Source organism: Asterias amurensis, chromosome 16, assembly GCF_032118995.1.
Source record: "Asterias amurensis chromosome 16, ASM3211899v1".
In the NCBI taxonomy this organism is placed as follows: Eukaryota; Metazoa; Echinodermata; class Asteroidea; order Forcipulatida; family Asteriidae; genus Asterias; species Asterias amurensis.
The window spans coordinates 1472755-1491510 of record NC_092663.1 but is presented as its reverse complement, the minus strand read 5'-3'; the positions used below and the strand labels follow the sequence as shown (position 1 = coordinate 1491510).

General features: G+C 38.4%; 2 protein-coding genes across 2 annotated transcripts; both read right to left on the bottom strand.

The window, feature by feature from the left end:
- Positions 1-1300: 1300 nt before the first annotated feature.
- On the bottom strand, positions 1301-2869 carry LOC139949147 (carbohydrate sulfotransferase 11-like). Its single transcript, XM_071947548.1, has 2 exons — positions 2743-2869; positions 1301-2212 (listed from the first exon to the last, which is right to left on the bottom strand). Exons 1-2 carry the CDS (start codon positions 2824-2826, stop codon positions 1301-1303), a joined length of 996 nt encoding a protein of 331 aa, XP_071803649.1. The 5' UTR covers positions 2827-2869.
- An 8368-nt stretch (positions 2870-11237) lies between these two features.
- Positions 11238-12771, bottom strand: LOC139949146 (carbohydrate sulfotransferase 11-like). The gene is made up of 2 exons (XM_071947547.1): positions 12673-12771; positions 11238-12149 (listed from the first exon to the last, which is right to left on the bottom strand). Exon 2 carries the CDS (start codon positions 12069-12071, stop codon positions 11238-11240), a length of 834 nt encoding a protein of 277 aa, XP_071803648.1. The 5' UTR covers positions 12072-12149; positions 12673-12771.
- Between the last annotated feature and the right edge of the window lie 5985 nt (positions 12772-18756).

Genomic DNA, 18756 nt, shown 5'->3' with positions numbered 1-18756 from the left:
GAAAGGACCACATTTTGAGATCCCTGGCAAATTGTCCTTTAGAGGGCCAAAAATAGGGTAAAAATGCTGATTTTGCAATTTTCTAAAGACATGCGCTAATGCTGTTCTAAAAATAGCATAAGGGTAAAAGTTAAAAGCAATTATTGTTTGTCCCAAGTAAAACAAAGGACGACTCGTTGTATTGATGTGAAAGGTTTTATAAAAAAAAAAAAAAAAAATGCGCATTGGCTGGGTGGAGCTGCAATATTTTTTATGCTAAAATACAGTTTTTCAGACAAAAAATCTGCAAAAAATTGTCAAAACACAAAATGAGCTGTTACCATGGCAACGGGCTATGTGGTGATTTCAAAAAAAAAAAAAATTATGCACCTCAAAGCCCTTCCACCCAAAAGGTATTTAAAAAAAAATCAAAAATACCTAACTTTCCGGCAAACCTTTCCTTATCTTCCAACTATAAAAGTGTCATAATCCAAAAAGTGCCACTTTCGGACTTATGGCCCAATTCAACACCCCTATTTTTCGCTATTAGAAAATATGGCAAAAACACCCCTATTTGAAATAGTGGTTCAATCCAAAGTTGGTCGCACACTTAATTTTTAAAAACATTTTCTGAAAGAGTAAACATGGTTGTGCAATGTGTGAAAGAAAAACTTCAACGTTTTCCCCTTTAGACGTACCAGTGCTTTCAATTTACCTATATTTCAACACTTAAAAAAGGTAAAAACTTTGCTGAAAATCTTATTTTGGCCGTAACCATGGCAACCAATGTCTGATATAACTTTTTTTTAGATTTTTGTGTTTTGTGTACCCATACCTACTCGTACATGGAGTTTTGCCAACATCCATTTTTTGAAGTCTGCCAACATTTCAAAAATATCTTTGATTTTTACAGCAACCCAGTCTTAAAAACCAGTGATATCTGAGATCGCGCCAGATATTGTTTGCTCTCTTCAATAATTATTCCACTACTAATAAATAAATTTCAGAACTAAAAACCTAAAACTACAATTTTTATAATATAATACCATGATGCTAAATTAGTTGAACTGAATGTATCTATTTAGCTGGTAGTTGGTTATAGGCCTACTGTAGTTACTCTATAGTTTGCAATCTGGAATACTGTGAGATTGCTATGCAACCATTGTTTATCCCTCACTCGGTGAGTAAGAGCACACAAATAGTTGTTGATAGGAAATAGACTAGCTCATGTCATGCCTCAAAGAACTACCCCCCCCCCCTTTTTTGGGGGTGGTGTGGGGAGGGGGGGGGGGGTTGACACGTCAAAGTTGCGCTCCAAGATTCATTGGATAGGAGCGTTGTCCTCGGCAAATACACCCCTTAAAACGCGACTCATGACGTCATCGGGCGAATATCCAAATAACTTATAATCCTCACGGTAATACTCTGTCAGTTTCCGCATCAAATCCAAAGATATCAATTTGTAATAATCCACAATATGTGTTATTGCGTTTGGGCTTTTATATTCTGGGAACTGGACGATGTGGTCAACCCCTAACCATCGCAGTACGAATGGACCTTCAACTTCAAGATTTTCAAAATGGCCGATGAAATCGTATTTAATGTGACAAGGCCGTGAAACTTTATACTGTGGCATCCAATGGTCGTTAAATGCAGTGAGTCTGATGCCACTTCCAAGATCAGTAATGTATTGGATAAATTCAGTTAGTGTAATATTTAACCATTTCCCATCTTCAATTACTTCAACACCTCGGTAACGCTTGACAATGTCCCTACCGAAAGACCTCTCCCATATCCGTTGGAGGGGCCCGTGCTCATACAACACCCCACCGCGAAATTTACTCATGTACGCTGAGAGCAACCTACTCATCGGTTCTCGTACAAACAACACTTTGCGATAGTTTTCCAACCGGTCGTTCTGCTCTTCTCTATTGTAATATTGCAGTGACAACTTCCCAGTATTGTTACGTTGGTGAAGTGTACCCCAGATTTTCTTCCACGTCTTGCAGGACACCTTAGGAATGAAGTTGAAGATGATTTTATGATCATCGTTGACGATTAAGTGTGTGAGGTCGTTGTTTGTTGGTTCTGACACGTTAAGATGCCGACATTCTGCCGCCAGCCTTCGCTGTCGGCGTTCTTGTTCCTTGGACATGCTATCTTCAAGTCCCACGGTAGTAGGAGTCAGTGTCAAAGTTGCTTCATCAGTGTTGATGACTGGTGGCGTTGGTATCTGTGTTTTAGAAAACAGTAGTTTGAATTGGCATTTGGCTCTCGGTGTTTTTTGTCCAGGCCTGCACTTCTGTGGACCCGGTTCGATTCCCGGACCGGAGCCTTGCATTTAAAGGCAGTGGACAATATTGGTGATTACTCAAAATAATTACTATCATAAAACCTTTCTTGGTAACCAGTAATGGGGAGAGGTTGATAGTATAAATCATTGTGAGAAACAGCTCCCTCTGAAGTAACATATTTCTCGAAAAAGAAGTAATTCCCACCCGAGTATGCCTGTGATATTTTTTCACAGGACTCGAGAAAGTTCTGAGTACACAGTGATAACATACATCGATGTGTGAGTAAATCCAAAAGCTAATAATTATTTATCCCCGATGCAAATTTAACAAGCATACATTAGAAGCATCTTGTTATAGTTTTCAACAAACATACAAAGACAGCCCTATAGAGGATTGGGATTATTGCAAAGTGAATTGAAAACAACAAAATAATGGTTGAGAATTTATTTTCTATTGTACATAGGCTTACCTCTTGTTGTTCTGCTAAGATTTGACGGTAACGAAACGGGCGAACGAACTCAGTGAGGTAACGGTGGTTGCGATGAAGAAGCATAAACAACGCCGTAATTGAGAACAAAACGACGGCGCAGGCTGCGATGAACCCACGGTGCCTTGCGGTGATCATCGTGAAAATCTAAAAAAAAAATAAGACAAACAGATAACCATGATCATTGTCGTTTATATATTAATGGATTTAGTTCATTGTGGTTTTACACAGGGTTCAACAGTTGGAATGAGTTATACACGACACTTCAATTCTGGTTTTCTATTGTTCAAAGACTTTTATATAAAAATAAAAAAAATAGCGAGTAGGTGATGACACTAAGACAAGTTTAATGCGAATAGTGTTAGCTCTGTAATCATGCAAAATAATTCTCCGCCATCCAAGTAATAGAATTGTTACAGTCGAAACAAATCAACTTACAATTTATTTATTAACTACAGTTTTACGTCCTTAATTGTACATTACCCTCATTAGGCCTACCTAAACTTGATCATCAACAGGCCTACCTGCAAGCAATCTCCCAATTTTGGATGTATAGGTTGCAGGTGTGTGGTGCTGGGGACTCAATTATTATAATGCGCTCTAGCTTAACAATCGAACGGTTTAACCAAAATCTGTACCGTGGCTTTAAACACAAATCACATTGCGGCTGTTTCTGTTGTGGCCATCGTGGCGGATGTGGGTTGGTTTATTAAAGTTAATGTATGCCTCACCCCGTCCACAGCGTAATGTTTGCTTACCATGGACCATGGACAGAGAAAATTGCAACCTGTTACATCGAGGCGTTCTGATTTCCGTAAAAAAAAGTATCTGTAGTCAGTCAATAATATCGTGTACTGAAGTGCTTTTCACACGACAGCAGTTTAACTGGGGTCCCTTGCTTAATTTTAGCATGGTTGTAAAATGTAGCAATGTTTAACAAGATTTTGCAAGAGAACTTGTACAGTAGGAATAATATTGTTGTCCTTTCACGCAAGGTACATTTTATTTTATAAATTGTACAATCATGCTACAACAACAAGGGACCCTAACAAGCAATAGGCAACACATGGAAATTGGGTTGGTAATCCTGTTCTGATCAAGGAAGAAATTTCATACCAAGCAAAATGCTTAGCAGCTCTATGAAATTGGGCGAAGTCCTTGAACAAAATTTTCTAGTTTTAGAGAAACATTTTTCCCTGGTATTGTAGGATTTTTTTTCGCCCTCAGTTTTTAGGTAATTGTTTTTTTCCCCCACTGAAATAAAAACCTATTGCTCTAAAAAAAAAAAAAACAGAAACAAACAAACAGACATTGTTTATTATCGTTTTTCAAACTGTCTTTCAAAGTTTGGAGTAAACTTTCCGGTACTTTTAATAGTGCCCTTTGCTTCAGTTTGTAGAACAAAGACCTACTCTTTCAGATACAGGTACTGATCATCTATACTTGATTATTATTCTAAAAATAAAAGCGCCCTCTAGGTTTTTTTAGTAGACAATGCAGTGGGCACGATGTTGTTTTCCTTCAGGGCACAAACAATAAACAAACCTGGAGGGTGGATGGGGGTTTCACTCACTAGAAACGGCTAAAAACTGAGCTAATTGTAAACTTTATTTTATATTACCCTTTCGTGTTATATAGGTAAGATTGTGCAAATTCAACGAGACCCCCCTCCCCATTCGTCCGATCTTCCATTCTCTAGAAAGGGGTATTATTATTGTCTTTAATAAAGAGCAGTGTTATCTGTCGCTGGTGTGGGAAGCTCTGCTCACCCCCTCAAACTAATGGTCTCTCTGCTCTGTCCAATACGAGGGGTGCCCAACCTATTGTCTGCTATGCAAAAACGAGTGTGCCATAAAAAACTGTAGGCTACACATTATGGTATCTTGCTATTGTACTGTTTTCTTTGATCTTGGTCGCATAAAATTAATCAGCTCCTTTCTTGGGACAACACTCAATTTTTATGCTTACCAACTAGTTTTGCTAAGACAGCCCCGGAACTTGGGGTCACAGGTTTAAAATGTAGTGGTTTTTTTATGCAATCTGAACTACCCTTGATATCCAGGGGCGAGCTCCCCCGTGCAAGCGCTGTTGAAAACAGCCAACCATGCTTTTTTACGGAGAAAAATGGACGCCGGACAAAAGTCTCTAAAATTTTCCTGAAACAAAGTCAGGTATTTACCGCAGTTCCGAGGATGAAACCCCCCAAAAGTGTGGTGGTAAGTTGAAAATGTTCTTGTCCTAGGAATTATTGTGCTGAAAATGATTTTCATCAACAATGTTTGAAGAAATTTGCGATGTTTTGGCACCCGGCGGCACTTTTAAAAACGCATGTCTGTTCAGTTGAAATTAGGTCGAGCGCCACCTATCGGCAGGGGTAGGAAAAACACGTCATAACATTGTAATGTATCTCCATGTGCGGTTAAACTGTGACGAGAGGGAGGACTTGGTATTGGATTCTTACATTATTAAAGATTATCTCTTCCAAAAATTACGCAATTTGACGAAAAATCCATGTAGGTAATTTATGTTGGATACTTTGTTATTTTTGTTTGTGTTTTCTTGCTCTTCTTGCTTCCCTTTTGCTCTTCTTCTGGCCTTGCTTGCTAAAAAAATGCTAGGTTTGTCTGTTGTTTGTTATTTCCATTTCTTGTTGATGTTTCTTGCCGGTTTTTTTTGTAGGGACCCCAATGGAAATAAGCCTAAATTATTGGCTTTTGGGGGTTAGTTAAGTTCCTTGATCAATTTCAATAACTCAGGCCTGATACTTCACGGAGGCAATGAAAGCCGATTGCCTCCGTGTCCCCTGGCCATTGCCTTGGTGCCCTTGAAATGCTACAGTAGAAATTTGCAATTTCATCATAGGGTGCCCTTTACCAAAAAGAAAATGCCTTGGTGCCCTTGCCCTTTCAAAAACGAAGCATACAGCCCTGATAACTATTCAGATTTTGATAGTTACTCTGTACCTCTTAGTCTAAGTTTGTCATGCATACACCTGGTCTCATGGAAATCAAACACACAATTACAATCCCGTAGCCGTAGTTGAATTTGAACTCAATTGGTCTCCGCAGTTACCAGATAATTAAAGCCTGTGTAGCATTTGTTTAAAAAAAAAAAGCACGCATCGTAACAACAACCGACATACATCGACAGGCAAGATATTTCACAGGGGCAATGAAGGCAATTGCCTCCCTTCCCCCTGCCCTGGTCATTGCCTTGGTGCCCTTGAAATACTCTGGCAGTAGAATTGTACAATTTCCTCATGCATGAAGGGTGCCTTTTGTGCAGGGGAAAATGCCCTTTCAAAACGAAGCACACAGGTCTGGACATATTGATATACCCTGCAAGATTACACCGCAAACCAAAAATACAAGTCATTTTTTGTTAACCTTTCAAGGGACCATATAGTATCCAATGGACCCTTCCCATGAAAGATGCTAATTACATTCACGCATGCGTACAGACCCTGTTGGTTGGCAAAAGCCATAGAGTTGTGCACTAAGCAGACGCGCAAAGGCGTCTGCGTCACACACCCATTACCAGTGTACAAAACAGCGCGATGTTCCCTCATTTTGCCAACCAAAACGTTAGGGCGCACGCGCCATGTGCAATTTACATATTTCATGTGAAGGGTCTATTAGTTTCCCGTTTTAATAATAATAATAATAATAATAATAATAAAGAAAATTTATAGGGCGCCAAAATCCACCAAAATGAGGTGCTCAAGGCGCACAGGAGGGGGAACCACACACAGCAAGGAAAATAAGATAAATATACCAGTTACACATAGGCGAGATTAAACAAAGTGGTTTTCAACTTAACCTTGAAAGTATTGATGTTAGAAATATTGCGGATTTGTAGAGGCAAGTCATTCCAGAGTGTGGGTCCAGCATGGGAAAAAGACCTATCGCCCCATGACTTGCTACTCTTAGTAACCTGTAGCATGCATGTATTGGAAGATCGGCGAGATCGCACAGGAGTATAAGCTTTAACCAAGGAAATGTTATATATAGGAGCAGAACCATTAATGCAATGAAAGATAAGCAACAGAAGTTTGAAAGTAATACGAGATTCGACTGGTAGCCAGTGAAGTGACTTCAGAACCGGTGTAATGTGAGTGTGTTTCCTGGTAAGAGTGACAATGCGAGCAGCTGCGTTTTGTAATTTTTGTAGTTTAGAAAGTTGAGTTTGGGGTAAGTGAAAAAGAAGACCATTACCGAAATCCAGCCGAGACGAAATGAGAGCATGGACTATTTTCTCAGTGGCTGGACGGGTCAGGTATTTGCGGATCAAGCCAACATTTCTCAACTGGTAACGAACAATTTACACACATTAGATATATGACCTGACATAGACATTGTACAATCGAAAGTTATACCAAGATTTCTGCAAGAATGAGAGAGAGGAATCACAGAATCAGCAATCTTGAAAGAAGTAACATCGATCTTATCTAATTGAACCTTAGAACCAAATAATAGAAACTCAGACTTAGCACAGTTCAATTTAAGAGAGTACACACTCAACCAGCTACAAATATCCTCCACACAAGATTCAAGATTGTGAATGGAACAAAGTGCCTGACTTTGACTTGGGGGAAAAGAAACGTATAACTGAATGTCATCTGCGTATTAAACTCACTCGGCTTAACTAAGTGTCTTACAATAACGTGACAGGGTTTGTTTCTGTTTACCCATCCAGGTCATGCATGAAGTCATAGAGTCTATCCATCAACAAGTAGATTTCCGATATTTTTTTAACTGTGGAGCAGTGTTGCCAGAAACTTCGTGCTTTTTTGAAAAAAAAGTGTATTTTGCAAATTTCATAATCATATGAAAAAATAATGCTCTTTAATTACTTTTTACATGCTGAACAATGATGTTGATTGAAAACACAGGCACACAATATAGCAAAGCAACTTACAAGTATATAAATATAACTTTCAATTGTATAAACATGCATCACAAAGACATTATGTTGTATGTTTGTGGTCATTTACGTTTGGTTTTAGCAGCTACAATCATCAAATTTTCAATTTTCTTGACAAATGGACGTTCACAGCTCTTCGTTTAAACTATCAAAAATGTCTTACACGTCCTTAACGCGGCGCACAGGCATCACATAATCAGTGACTGTACAATTAATGGTTACGAAAATCAATTAATTTCCTTAAAGACACTAGACACTATTGGTAACTGTCAACTATTGGTAACTGTCAAAGACAAGTCTTCTCACTTGGTGTATCTCAACATATGCATAATATCAAATTCGTGGAAAATTACTTCTTTCTCAAACACAATGAGGGAGCCGTTTCTCACAATGTTTTATACCTTTAACCTCTCCCCATTAATCGTTACCAAGTAAGGTTTAGTGCAATCATTATTTTGAGTAATTACCAATAGTGTCCACTGCCTTTAATGGAACAAAGCCGGATAACACTATACCAGCCGAATTAGCTGTGGAGAGTCTTCGAACTATACACTGTTTACAATTGACAGTTATATTTTTATTAGCTGTTCCGACCTACCGTCGGAGCAGGTGTTGTTTTCGTCGAGATTTTTATTATTTTTAGCTGTTCTTAAGCTGATTTTTTATTATTTTTAGCTGTTCCGACCACCCGTCGGAACAGGTGTTGTTTTCGTCGATATTTTTAGTATTTTATAATTAGCTGTTCCGACCTACCGTCGGAACAGGCGTTGTTTTCGTTGAGATTTTTTATTATTTTTAGCTGTTCCGACCTATCGTCGGAACAGGTGTTGTTTTCGTCGAGATTTTTTATTATTTTTAGCTGTTCCGACCTACCGTCGGAACAGGTGTTGTTTTCGTCGAGATTTTTGTTATTTTTATTACTAGCTGTTCCGACCTACCGTCGGAACAGGTATTGTTTTCGTCGAGATTTTTGTTATTTTTATTACTAGCTGTTCCGACCTACCGTCGGAACAGGTATTGTTTTCGTCGAGATTTTTGTTATTTTTATTACTAGCTGTTCCGACCTACCGTCGGAACAGGTATTGTTTTCGTCGAGATTTTTATTATTTGTATTATTATTATTATTCTTTGTTTCCGCCTAAAACCCCATTGCGTTTGTACAGCATTTTTGTTCAGGCTCCGTCTCCTAAAGTACAAGGATAAAAGAGTTAAATCACATATCAAATTGAAGCTTAGAACATAAGCTTTACTCTAACAAAAAAGTGTTAACATTCTTAATTAATAACCACGTGGTCTTCATTTGAATTTTTAATTTGTAAACTTGATGCAGTCACTTTCATGCTATTGTGAAATATTCTCTTTGGTAATACAACACAGTATGTACCTCTATGAGTTGTTGACTTCTTGAGAGGAGTCTATACTATTTTGTTTCCTATCCGTCGTCGTAAAAAAAAAACTAAAGGCGTCTAATACTACATTTCAACCCTACTTAATAATAGTTATAGGCGTTAGCAGTTCATATTTAGTGACAATGGTCGCAAAATCATGAAACGAGAATTATTTCGACGGATCATAATCCCTTCTGTTGACGCACACATGTAAAAACGCACCATTGCAACGTGCCCTTCTAGCCTAGTGGTCATCAGTCGCGACTACACATTTGAGAATTGCGAGTTCGAATCTCCGTCCGTATTTTTTTTTATCCCCCAAAACTAAACATATATTTCTTTTTGTAATATTTAAGTTTGATTCTTATCTTTATATCGATAGTGTTGCCTTTTCTTTTTCTCAATTGTAAGCCATAACCTGTGTGCATGCATGACATGAAGATGTTTAAAAACACAGTAAGCCAAAAACGGTGATCATAAGCGCAGAGTTTGGTGGTTAAGAGTTCTGTGAAATAAACTTGTACAACATCTAACATCAAACCACCGACCAAACAAATGTTAAAATTCGTAATTAATTAACCACGTGACACATATTTGCATATTTAATTGGGAAATCTTTGCAGCACCATATCTCAAGAAGTACACGGCCGTTTAACAGACTGTTTGTAGTTTTAGGTTAATAAAATCCAAAACTTAGGTCATTCAAAATATTCTTGGTCAATGTTGGGTAGTCCACAAGGCTACAGGGTGCTAATGAAAGGTACCGGATTGATGGAAAACTTAAAAAATAAAAGTATTATTTTATTAATGTTATTATTTCCATCTGAAGAAAAAAACTTCAAAATGCATTTATTTTGTAGGCTGTACTGTTACAACAGGATACAATTGTATTTCTCAAAAATTTTTCTCAAAATGGAAGGACCAATGTTGGCCCAAAATACAACCGAAAGGACCACATTTTGAGATCCCTGGCAAATTGTCATTTAGAGGGCCAAAAATAGGGTAAAAATGCTGATTTTGCAATTTTCTAAAGACATGCGCTAATGCTGTTCTAAAAATAGCATAAGGGTAAAAGTTAAAAGCAATTATTGTTTGTCTCAAGGACGACTCGTCTCAAAGGACGACTCGTTGTATTGATGTGAAAGGTTTTATAAAAATTTAAAAATAAAATGCGCATTGGCTGGGTGGAGCTGCAATATTTTTTATGCTAAAATACAGTTTTTCAGACAAAAAATCTGCAAAAAATTGTCAAAACACAAAATGAGCTGTTACCATGGCAACGGGCTATGTGGTGATTTCAAAAAAAAAACTATAAAAGTGTCATAATCCAAAAAGTGCCACTTTCGGACTTATGGCCCAATTCAACACCCCTATTTTTCGCTATTAGAAAATATGAAAAAAACACCCCTATTTGAAATAGTGGTTCGATCCAAAGTTGATCGCACACTTAATTTTTAAAAACATTTTCTGAAAGAGTAAACATGGTTGTGCAATGTGTGAAAGAAAAACTTCAACGTTTTCCCCTTTAGACGTACCAGTGCTTTCAATTTACCTATATTTCAACACTTAAAAAGGGTAAAAACTTGGAAAATTTGCTGAAAATCTTATTTTGGCCGTAACCATGGCAACCAATGTCTGATATAACTTTTTTTTTAGATTTTTGTGTTTTGTGTACCCATACCTACTCGTACATGGAGTTTTGCCAACATCCATTTTTTGAAGTCTGCCAACATTTCAAAAATATCTTTGATTTTTACAGCAACCCAGTCTTAAAAACCAGTGATATCTGAGATCGCGCCAGATATTGTTTGCTCTCTTCAATAATTATTCCACTACTAATAAATCAATTTCAGAACTAAAAACCTAAAACTACAATTTTTATAATATAATACCATGATGCTAAATTAGTTGAACTGAATGTATCTATTTAGCTGGTAGTTGGTTATAGGCCTACTGTAGTTACTCTGTATAGTTTGCAATCTGGAATACTGTGAGATTGCTATGCAACCATTGTTTATCCCTCACTCGGTGAGTAAGAGCACACAAATAGTTGTTGATAGGAAATAGACTAGCTCATGTCATGCCTCAAAGAACTACCCCCCCTTTTTTTTGGTGGTGGTGTGGGGAGGGGGGGGGGGTTGACACGTCAAAGTTGCGCTCCAAGATTCATTGGATAGGAGCGTTGTCCTCGGCAAATACACCCCTTAAAACGCGACTCATGACGTCATCGGGCGAATATCCAAATAACTTATAATCCTCACGGTAATACTCTGTCAGTTTCCGCATCAAATCCAAAGATATCAATTTGTAATAATCCACAAAATGTGTTATTGCGTTTGGGCTTTTATATTCTGGGAACTGGACGATGTGGTCAACCCCTAACCATCGCAGTACGAATGGACCTTCAACTTCAAGATTTTCAAAATGGCCGATGAAATCGTATTTAATGTGACAAGGCCGTGAAACTTTATACTGTGGCATCCAATGGTCGTTTAATGCAGTGAGTCTGATGCCACTTCCAAGATCAGTAATGTATTGGATAAATTCAGTTAGTGTAATATTTAACCATTTCCCATCTTCAATGACTTCAACACCTCGGTAACGCTTGACAATGTCCCTACCGAAAGACCTCTCCCATATCCGTTGGAGGGGCCCGTGCTCATACAACACCCCACCGCGAAATTTACTCATGTACGCTGAGAGCAACCTACTCATCGGTTCTCGTACAAACAACACTTTGCGATAGTTTTCCAACCGGTCGTTCTGCTCTTCTCTATTGTAATATTGCAGTGACGATTTCCCAGTATTGTTACGTTTGTGAAGTGTACCCCAGATTTTCTTCCACGTCGTGCAGGACACCTTAGGAATGAAGTTGAAGATGATTTTATGATCATCGTTGACGATTAAGTGTGTGAGGTCGTTGTTTGTTGGTTCTGACACGTTAAGATGCCGACATTCTGCCGCCAGCCTTCGCTGTCGGCGTTCTTGTTCCTTGGACATGCTATCTTCAAGTCCCACGGTAGTAGGAGTCAGTGTAAAAGTTGCTTCATCAGTGTTGATGACTGGTGGCGTTGGTATCTGTGTTTTAGAAAACAATAGTTTGAATTGGCATTTGGCTCTCAGTGTTTTTTGTCCAGGCCTGCACTTCTGTGGACCCGGTTCGATTCCCGGACCGGAGCCTTGCATTTAAAGGCAGTGGACAATATTGGTAATTACTCAAAATAATTACTATCATAAAACCTTTCTTGGTAACCAGTAATGGGGAGAGGTTGATAGTATAAATCATTGTGAGAAACAGCTCCCTCTGAAGTAACATATTTCTCGAAAAAGAAGTAATTCCCACCGAGTATGCCTGTGATATTTTTTCACAGGACTCGGGAAAGTTCTGAGTATACAGTGATAACATACATCGATGTGTGAGTAAATCCAAAAGCTAATATTATTTATCCCCGATGCAAATTTAACAAGCATACATTAGAAGCATCTTGTTATAGTTTTCAACAAACATACAAAGACAACCCTATAGAGGATTGGGATAATTGCAAAGTGAAAACAACAAAATAATGTTTGAGAATTTATTTCCTATTGTACATAGGCTTACCTCTTGTTGTTCTGCTAAGATTTGACGGTAACGAAACGGGCGAACGAACTCAGTGAGGTAACGGTGGTTGCGATGAAGAAGCAGAAACAAAGCCGTAATTGAGAACAAAACGACGGCGCAGGCTGCGATGAACGCACGGTGCCTTGCGGTGATCATCTTGAAAATCTAAAAAAAATAAGACAAACAGATAACCATGGTCATTGTCGTTTATATATTAATGGATTTAGTTCATTGTGGTTTTACACAGGGTTCAACAGTTGGAATGAGTTATACACGACACTTCAATTCTGATTTTCTATTGTTCAAAGACTTTTATATAAAAATAAAAAAAATAGCGAGTAGGTGATGACACTAAGACAAGTTTAATGCGAATAGTGTTAGCTCTGTAATCATGCAAAATAATTCTCCGCCATCCAAGTAATAGAATTGTTACAGTCGAAACAAATCAACTTACAATTTATTTATTAACTACAGTTTTACGTCCTTAATTGTACATTACTCTATTTAGGCCTACCTAAACTTGATCATCAACAGGCCTACCTGCAAGCAATCTCCCAATTTTGGATGTATAGGTTGCAGGTGTGTGGTGCTGGGGACTCAATTATTGTAATGCGCTCTAGCTTAACAATCGAACGGTTTAACCAAAATCTATTATTATTATTATTATATTATTATAACTGGTTTATTGTAAAAAACATCTGCTTGTCGCAGTCCAGAGACTGAATTAAAATACAGATTTACATTTTTATATAAAATTTTTAAAAACAGAGGAGAAAATTTATACACAAGAAAAATTTAAAAATTAAGAGCATAGTCAAAAGAGACGTTATGAGAACTAAAATTAGATAAAACAAAAGCAATAAATATTTAACAAGCACACTAAACTAACAACCCAACTGAGACCAACCCCCCCCCCCAACAAACAAACAAACAAACAAACAAGCAAGCAAGCAAGCAAGCAAACAAACAAACAAACAAACAAACAAACAAACAAACAAACAAACAAACAAACAAACAAACAAAACAAACAGACAGACAGACAGACAGACAGACAGACAGACAGACAGACAGACAGACAGACAGACAGACAAACAAACAGACAGACAAACAAACAAACAAACAAACAAACAAACAAACAAACAAACACAAACAAGCAAACACTCAACCAGACAAACAAACACATAAAAAACACACTAACAAAAAACCAAACACACACACGCAAAAAGGAAAAAAACTGGGAATAAAATCGATGGTAAAAATATGAGGCCTGCCAAAGTGTGTTACATGTTCAAAATACTGGTGAGGTAGGGAATGGGGCTAGACCTGTATCGGTTGGTTCTGCACCTAATACTAGACAAAGAGTCGGAATTCCTAAGGTTATTATTCCTTGCAGGAGGCAGCCACTCTCTATGCTTGCTTGAGGACAGGAGCGAATTACCAAAGTTCAAAGAGAGCTGTTCAAGTCTTTCAGTGAGGGGCGGAATGTTAAGCACCACACAAATATCAGCATAAGATTTAAATTTACAAAAATCCCAAGTAAGTATGATACGGAATGCCTTTCGTTGCATTTTCTCGAGGCACTCTCTTTGGACTTTGGTAAGACCACAAAACCAGGCAGGTGAGGCGTATTCAAGAGTTGGTCGAACATATTGCAAATACACTGTTCTCAAGTCATTAACAGGAATGTTACATCGTTTAAGTTGACGTAAGAAGTAAAGTTTTTTGTTGAAGGCTTTACACATGTAATCAACCTGAGTATCCCATTTAGGGTTTTCTTGTATATGAATGCCCAGAAGCTTAACACAGTTCGTTTGATTGATGACGTTATTACCAATTTGAAAAATGGGCTTAGCAGGTTGGTGTCTTTGGAAGCAAGAAATCATGACTTGACATTTTTTGGGGTTGAGTCGCATGTGATTTTTTAATGACCAGGAATGCAAACAGTCGAGCTGCTGTTGCATTAGACTTGTTTGGTCATTATTACGATATGTTTGAGCCAACGACATATCATCTACGTATTTGTAGTGGGAAACCTCAGGAGTGCCAGAAACAAAGTCATTTATTATTGCTAAAAAAGCCACCGGCCCTAGTTTAGTACCCTGGGGGACCCCAGCATTGGTTGGTTCCCAGCTGGAAATACTACCATCATATCGAACAGCTTGACTTCTGTTTGTTAAAAAACTACATACCCATGGAATAATTGAAGTACGAACGCCAAGGTTAAGAAACTTTTCAACAACAATCTGATGACTTACCCTGTCAAAAGCTTTTGAAAAATCAGTAGCTACTAAAACAGCAGAATGTTGGGGTCTATCAGTTCCCTTAAAAATATTATCTAACAATTTGACCAAACAATGAGTTGTAGAAAGTCCTTTGAGGGACCCAAATTGATAAGAATCAATGGAATTTTTGATATCATCTATGATCCAATTTACAACAAAATCCTCAAAAACTTTAGAAAACAAACATGTGAGTGAAATAGGACGCAGATTGTCAATAGTAGGGGGATTGCACTTAGGGACGGGTACAACAAATGCCCTTTTCCAAATGTCCGGTACAATGCCCTCCTGGAGCGAACAGTTGATTATTTGGCAGAGAGGAAAGCTTAGTTCATATGAGAATTCTTTAATCACACGTGGCGGGAAAAGGTCCGGTCCGCCACTCTTGTTGATGTTTAATTTTTTGAGTTTCTTGAAAACGTCATGTGGAGAAACAGATGGTGGTGATGATGTCATTGGAAGGTAGGCAGGTAGGCAGCTGAGATCAAGTTTTGGGATATCATGAGCTGCTGATATGAATTGATGATTGATACTATTTGCAGTAGACTCTGTTGAAGGTCCAGGTAGAGTAAAGCTTCTCTTGCAGTTTCTTGATATGTTGATGCCATTGACGCGGGTTAAGTTTTTTTAGTTTACCAACACTGGAATTGTAGAACACTCGTTTAGCATGTTTAATAAGTCGAATGGTTTTGTTACGGATCATGCGCCATAACAACAGTTTACCGCTGGAGAAAGCCTTTTGTCTTCTAATGATGAGGGATTTCAGTTCTGGAGTTATCCAAGGTTTGTCATTTCGGTGCGAAGAGATAACCTTGGTCGGGAAAAAATTATACTGTGGCTTTAAACACAAATCACATTGCGGCTGTTTCTGTTGTGGTCATTGTGGCTGATGTGGGTTGGTTTATTAAAGTTAATGTATGCCTTACCCCGTCCACAGCGTAATGTTCGCTTACCATGGACCACGGACAGAGAAAATTGCAACCTGTACATCGAGGCGTTTTGATTTCCGTAAAAAAAAGTATCTGTAGTCAGTCAATAATATCGTGTACTGAAGTGCTATTCACACGACAGCAGTTTAACTGGGGTCCCTTGCTTAATTTTTGCATGGTTGTAAAATGTAGCAATGTTTAACAAGATTTTGCAAGAGAACTTGTACAGTAGGAACAATATTGTTGTCCTTTCACGCAAGGTACATTTTATTTTATAAATTGTACAATCAGGCTACAATAACAAGGGACCCTAACAAGCAATAGGAAACACATGGAAATTGGGTTGGTAATCCTGTTCTGATCAAGGAAGAAATTTTATACCAAGCAAAATGCTTAGCAGCTCTATGAAATTGGGCGAAGTCCTTGAACAGAATTTTCTATTTTTAGAGAAACATTTTCCCCTGGTATTGTAGGATTTTTTTTTTTCGCCCTCACTTCTAGGCAAGTTTTTTTTCCCCCACTAAAATAAAAACCTATTGCTCTAAAAAAGAAAACAGAAACAAACAGACATTGTTTATTATCGTTTTTCAAACTGTTATTCAATGTTTGGAGTAAACTTTCCGGTACTTTTAATAGTACCCTTTGCTTCAGTTTGTAGAACAAGGACCTACTCTTTCCGATACAGGTACTGATCATCCTTGATTATTATCTAAAAATAAAAGCGCCCTCTAGGTTTTTTTAGTAGACAATGCAGTGGGCACGATGTTGTTTTCCTTCAGGGCACAAACAATAAACAAACCTGGAGGGTGGATGGGGGTTTCACTCACTAGAAACGGCTAAAAACTGAGCTAATTGTAAACTTTATTTTATATTACCCTTTCGTGTTATATAGGTAAGATTGTGCAAATTCAACGAGACCCCCCCCCCCCTCCCCATTCGTCCGATCTTCCATTCTCTAGAAAGGGGTATTATTATTGTCTTTAATAAAGAGCAGTGTTATCTGTCGCTGGTGTGGGAAGCTCTGCTCACCCCCTCAAACTAATGGTATCTCTGCTCTGTCCAATACGAGGAGTGCCCAGCCTATTTTCTGGTATGAAAAAACGAGTAGCATGTCACCACCAGTGCTATAAAAAAACTGTAGGCTACACAATATTGTATCTTGCTAGCTATTGTACTGTTTTCTTTGATCTTGGTCGCATAAAATTAATCAGCTCCTTTCTAGAGACAACACTTAATTTTTATGCTTACCAACTAGTTTTGCTTAGACAGCCCCGGAACTTGTTTTTTCATGCAATCTGAACTACCCTTGATATCCAGGGGCGAGCTCCCCCGCGCGTGCGCTGTTGAAAACAGCCAACCATGCTTTTTTACGAAGAAAAATGGACGCCGGATAAAAGTCTCCATAAATTTTCCTGAAACAAAGTCAGGTATTTACCGCAGTTCCGAGGATGAAAGCCCCCAAAAGTGTGGTGGTTGTGGTAAGTTGAAAATGTTCTTGTCCTAGGAATTATTGTGCTGAAAATGATTTTCATCAACAATGTTTGAAGAAATTTGCGATGTTTTGGCACCCGGCGGCACTTTTAAAAACGCATGTCTGTTCAGTTGAAATTGGGTCGAGCGCCACCTATCGGCAGGGGTAGGAAAAGCACGTCATAACATTGTACTGTATCTCCATGTGCGGTTAAACTGTGACGAGAGGGAGGACTTGGTATTGGATTCTTACATTATTAAAGATTATCTCTTCCAAAAACTACGCAATTTGACGAAAAATCCATGTAGGTAATTTATGTTGGATACTTTGTTATTTTTGTTTGTGTTTTCTTGCTCTTCTTGCTTCCCTTTTGCTCTTCTTCTGGCCTTGCTTGCTAAAAAAATGCTAGGTTTGTCTGTTTTTGTTATTTCCATTTCTTGTTGATGTTTCTTGCCGGTTTTTTTTTGTAGGGACCTAAATGGAAATAAGCCTAAATTATTTGCTTTTGGGGGTTAGTTAAGTTCCTTGATCAATTTCAATAACTCAGGCCTGATACTTCACGGAGGCAATGAAAGCCGATTGCCTCCGTGTCCCCTGGCCATTGCCTTGGTGCCCTTGAAATGCTACAGTAGAAATTTGCAATTTCATCATAGGGTGCCCTTTACCAAAAAGAAAATGCCTTGGTGCCCTTGCCCTTTCAAAAACGAAGCATACTTAAATTAAAGCCTGTGTAGCATTTGTTTAAAAAAAAAAAGCACGCATCGTAACAACAACCGACATACATCGACAGGCAAGATATTTCACAGGGGCAATGAAGGCAATTGCCTCCCTTTCCCCTGCCCTGATCATTGCCTTGGTGCCCTTGAAATACTGGCAGTAGAATTGTACAATTTCCTCATGCATGAAGGGTGCCTTTTGTGCAGGGGAAAATGCCCTTTCAAAACGAAGCACACAGGTCTGGACATATTGATATACCCTGCAAGATTACACCGCAAACCAAAAATACAAGTCATTTTTTGTTTACCTTTCAAGGGACCATATAGTATCCAATGGACCCTTCCCATGAAAGATGCTAATTACATTCACGCATGCGTACAGACCCTGTTGGTTGGCAAAAGCCATAGAGTTGTGCACTAAGCAGACGCGCAAAGGCGTCTGCGTCACACAGCCATTACCAGTGTACAAAACAGCGCGATGTTCCCTCATTTTGCCAACCAAAACGTTAGGGCGCACGCGCTATGTGCAATTTACATATTTCATGGGAAGGGTCTATTAGCTTCCCGTATGAAATTAAAATGCAAGTTTCATAACAGTATTGCCATGTTTGAGGAAGTATTAAACTCACTCGGCTTAACTAAGTGTCTTACAATAACGCGACAGGGTTTGTTTCTGTTTACCCATCCAG

Bases quoted from the DNA above. Each gene is read 5' to 3' on its own strand.
- LOC139949146 (XM_071947547.1), bottom strand. From the start codon at position 12,071: ATGTCCAAGGAACAAGAACGCCGACAGCGAAGGCTGGCGGCAGAATGT.
- LOC139949147 (XM_071947548.1), bottom strand. From the start codon at position 2,826: ATGCTTCTTCATCGCAACCACCGTTACCTCACTGAGTTCGTTCGCCCG. The intron at 2,213-2,742 runs GTAAGCCTATGT...TCTAAAACACAG, and splicing joins TCTTAGCAGAACAACAAGAG to ATACCAACGCCACCAGTCAT.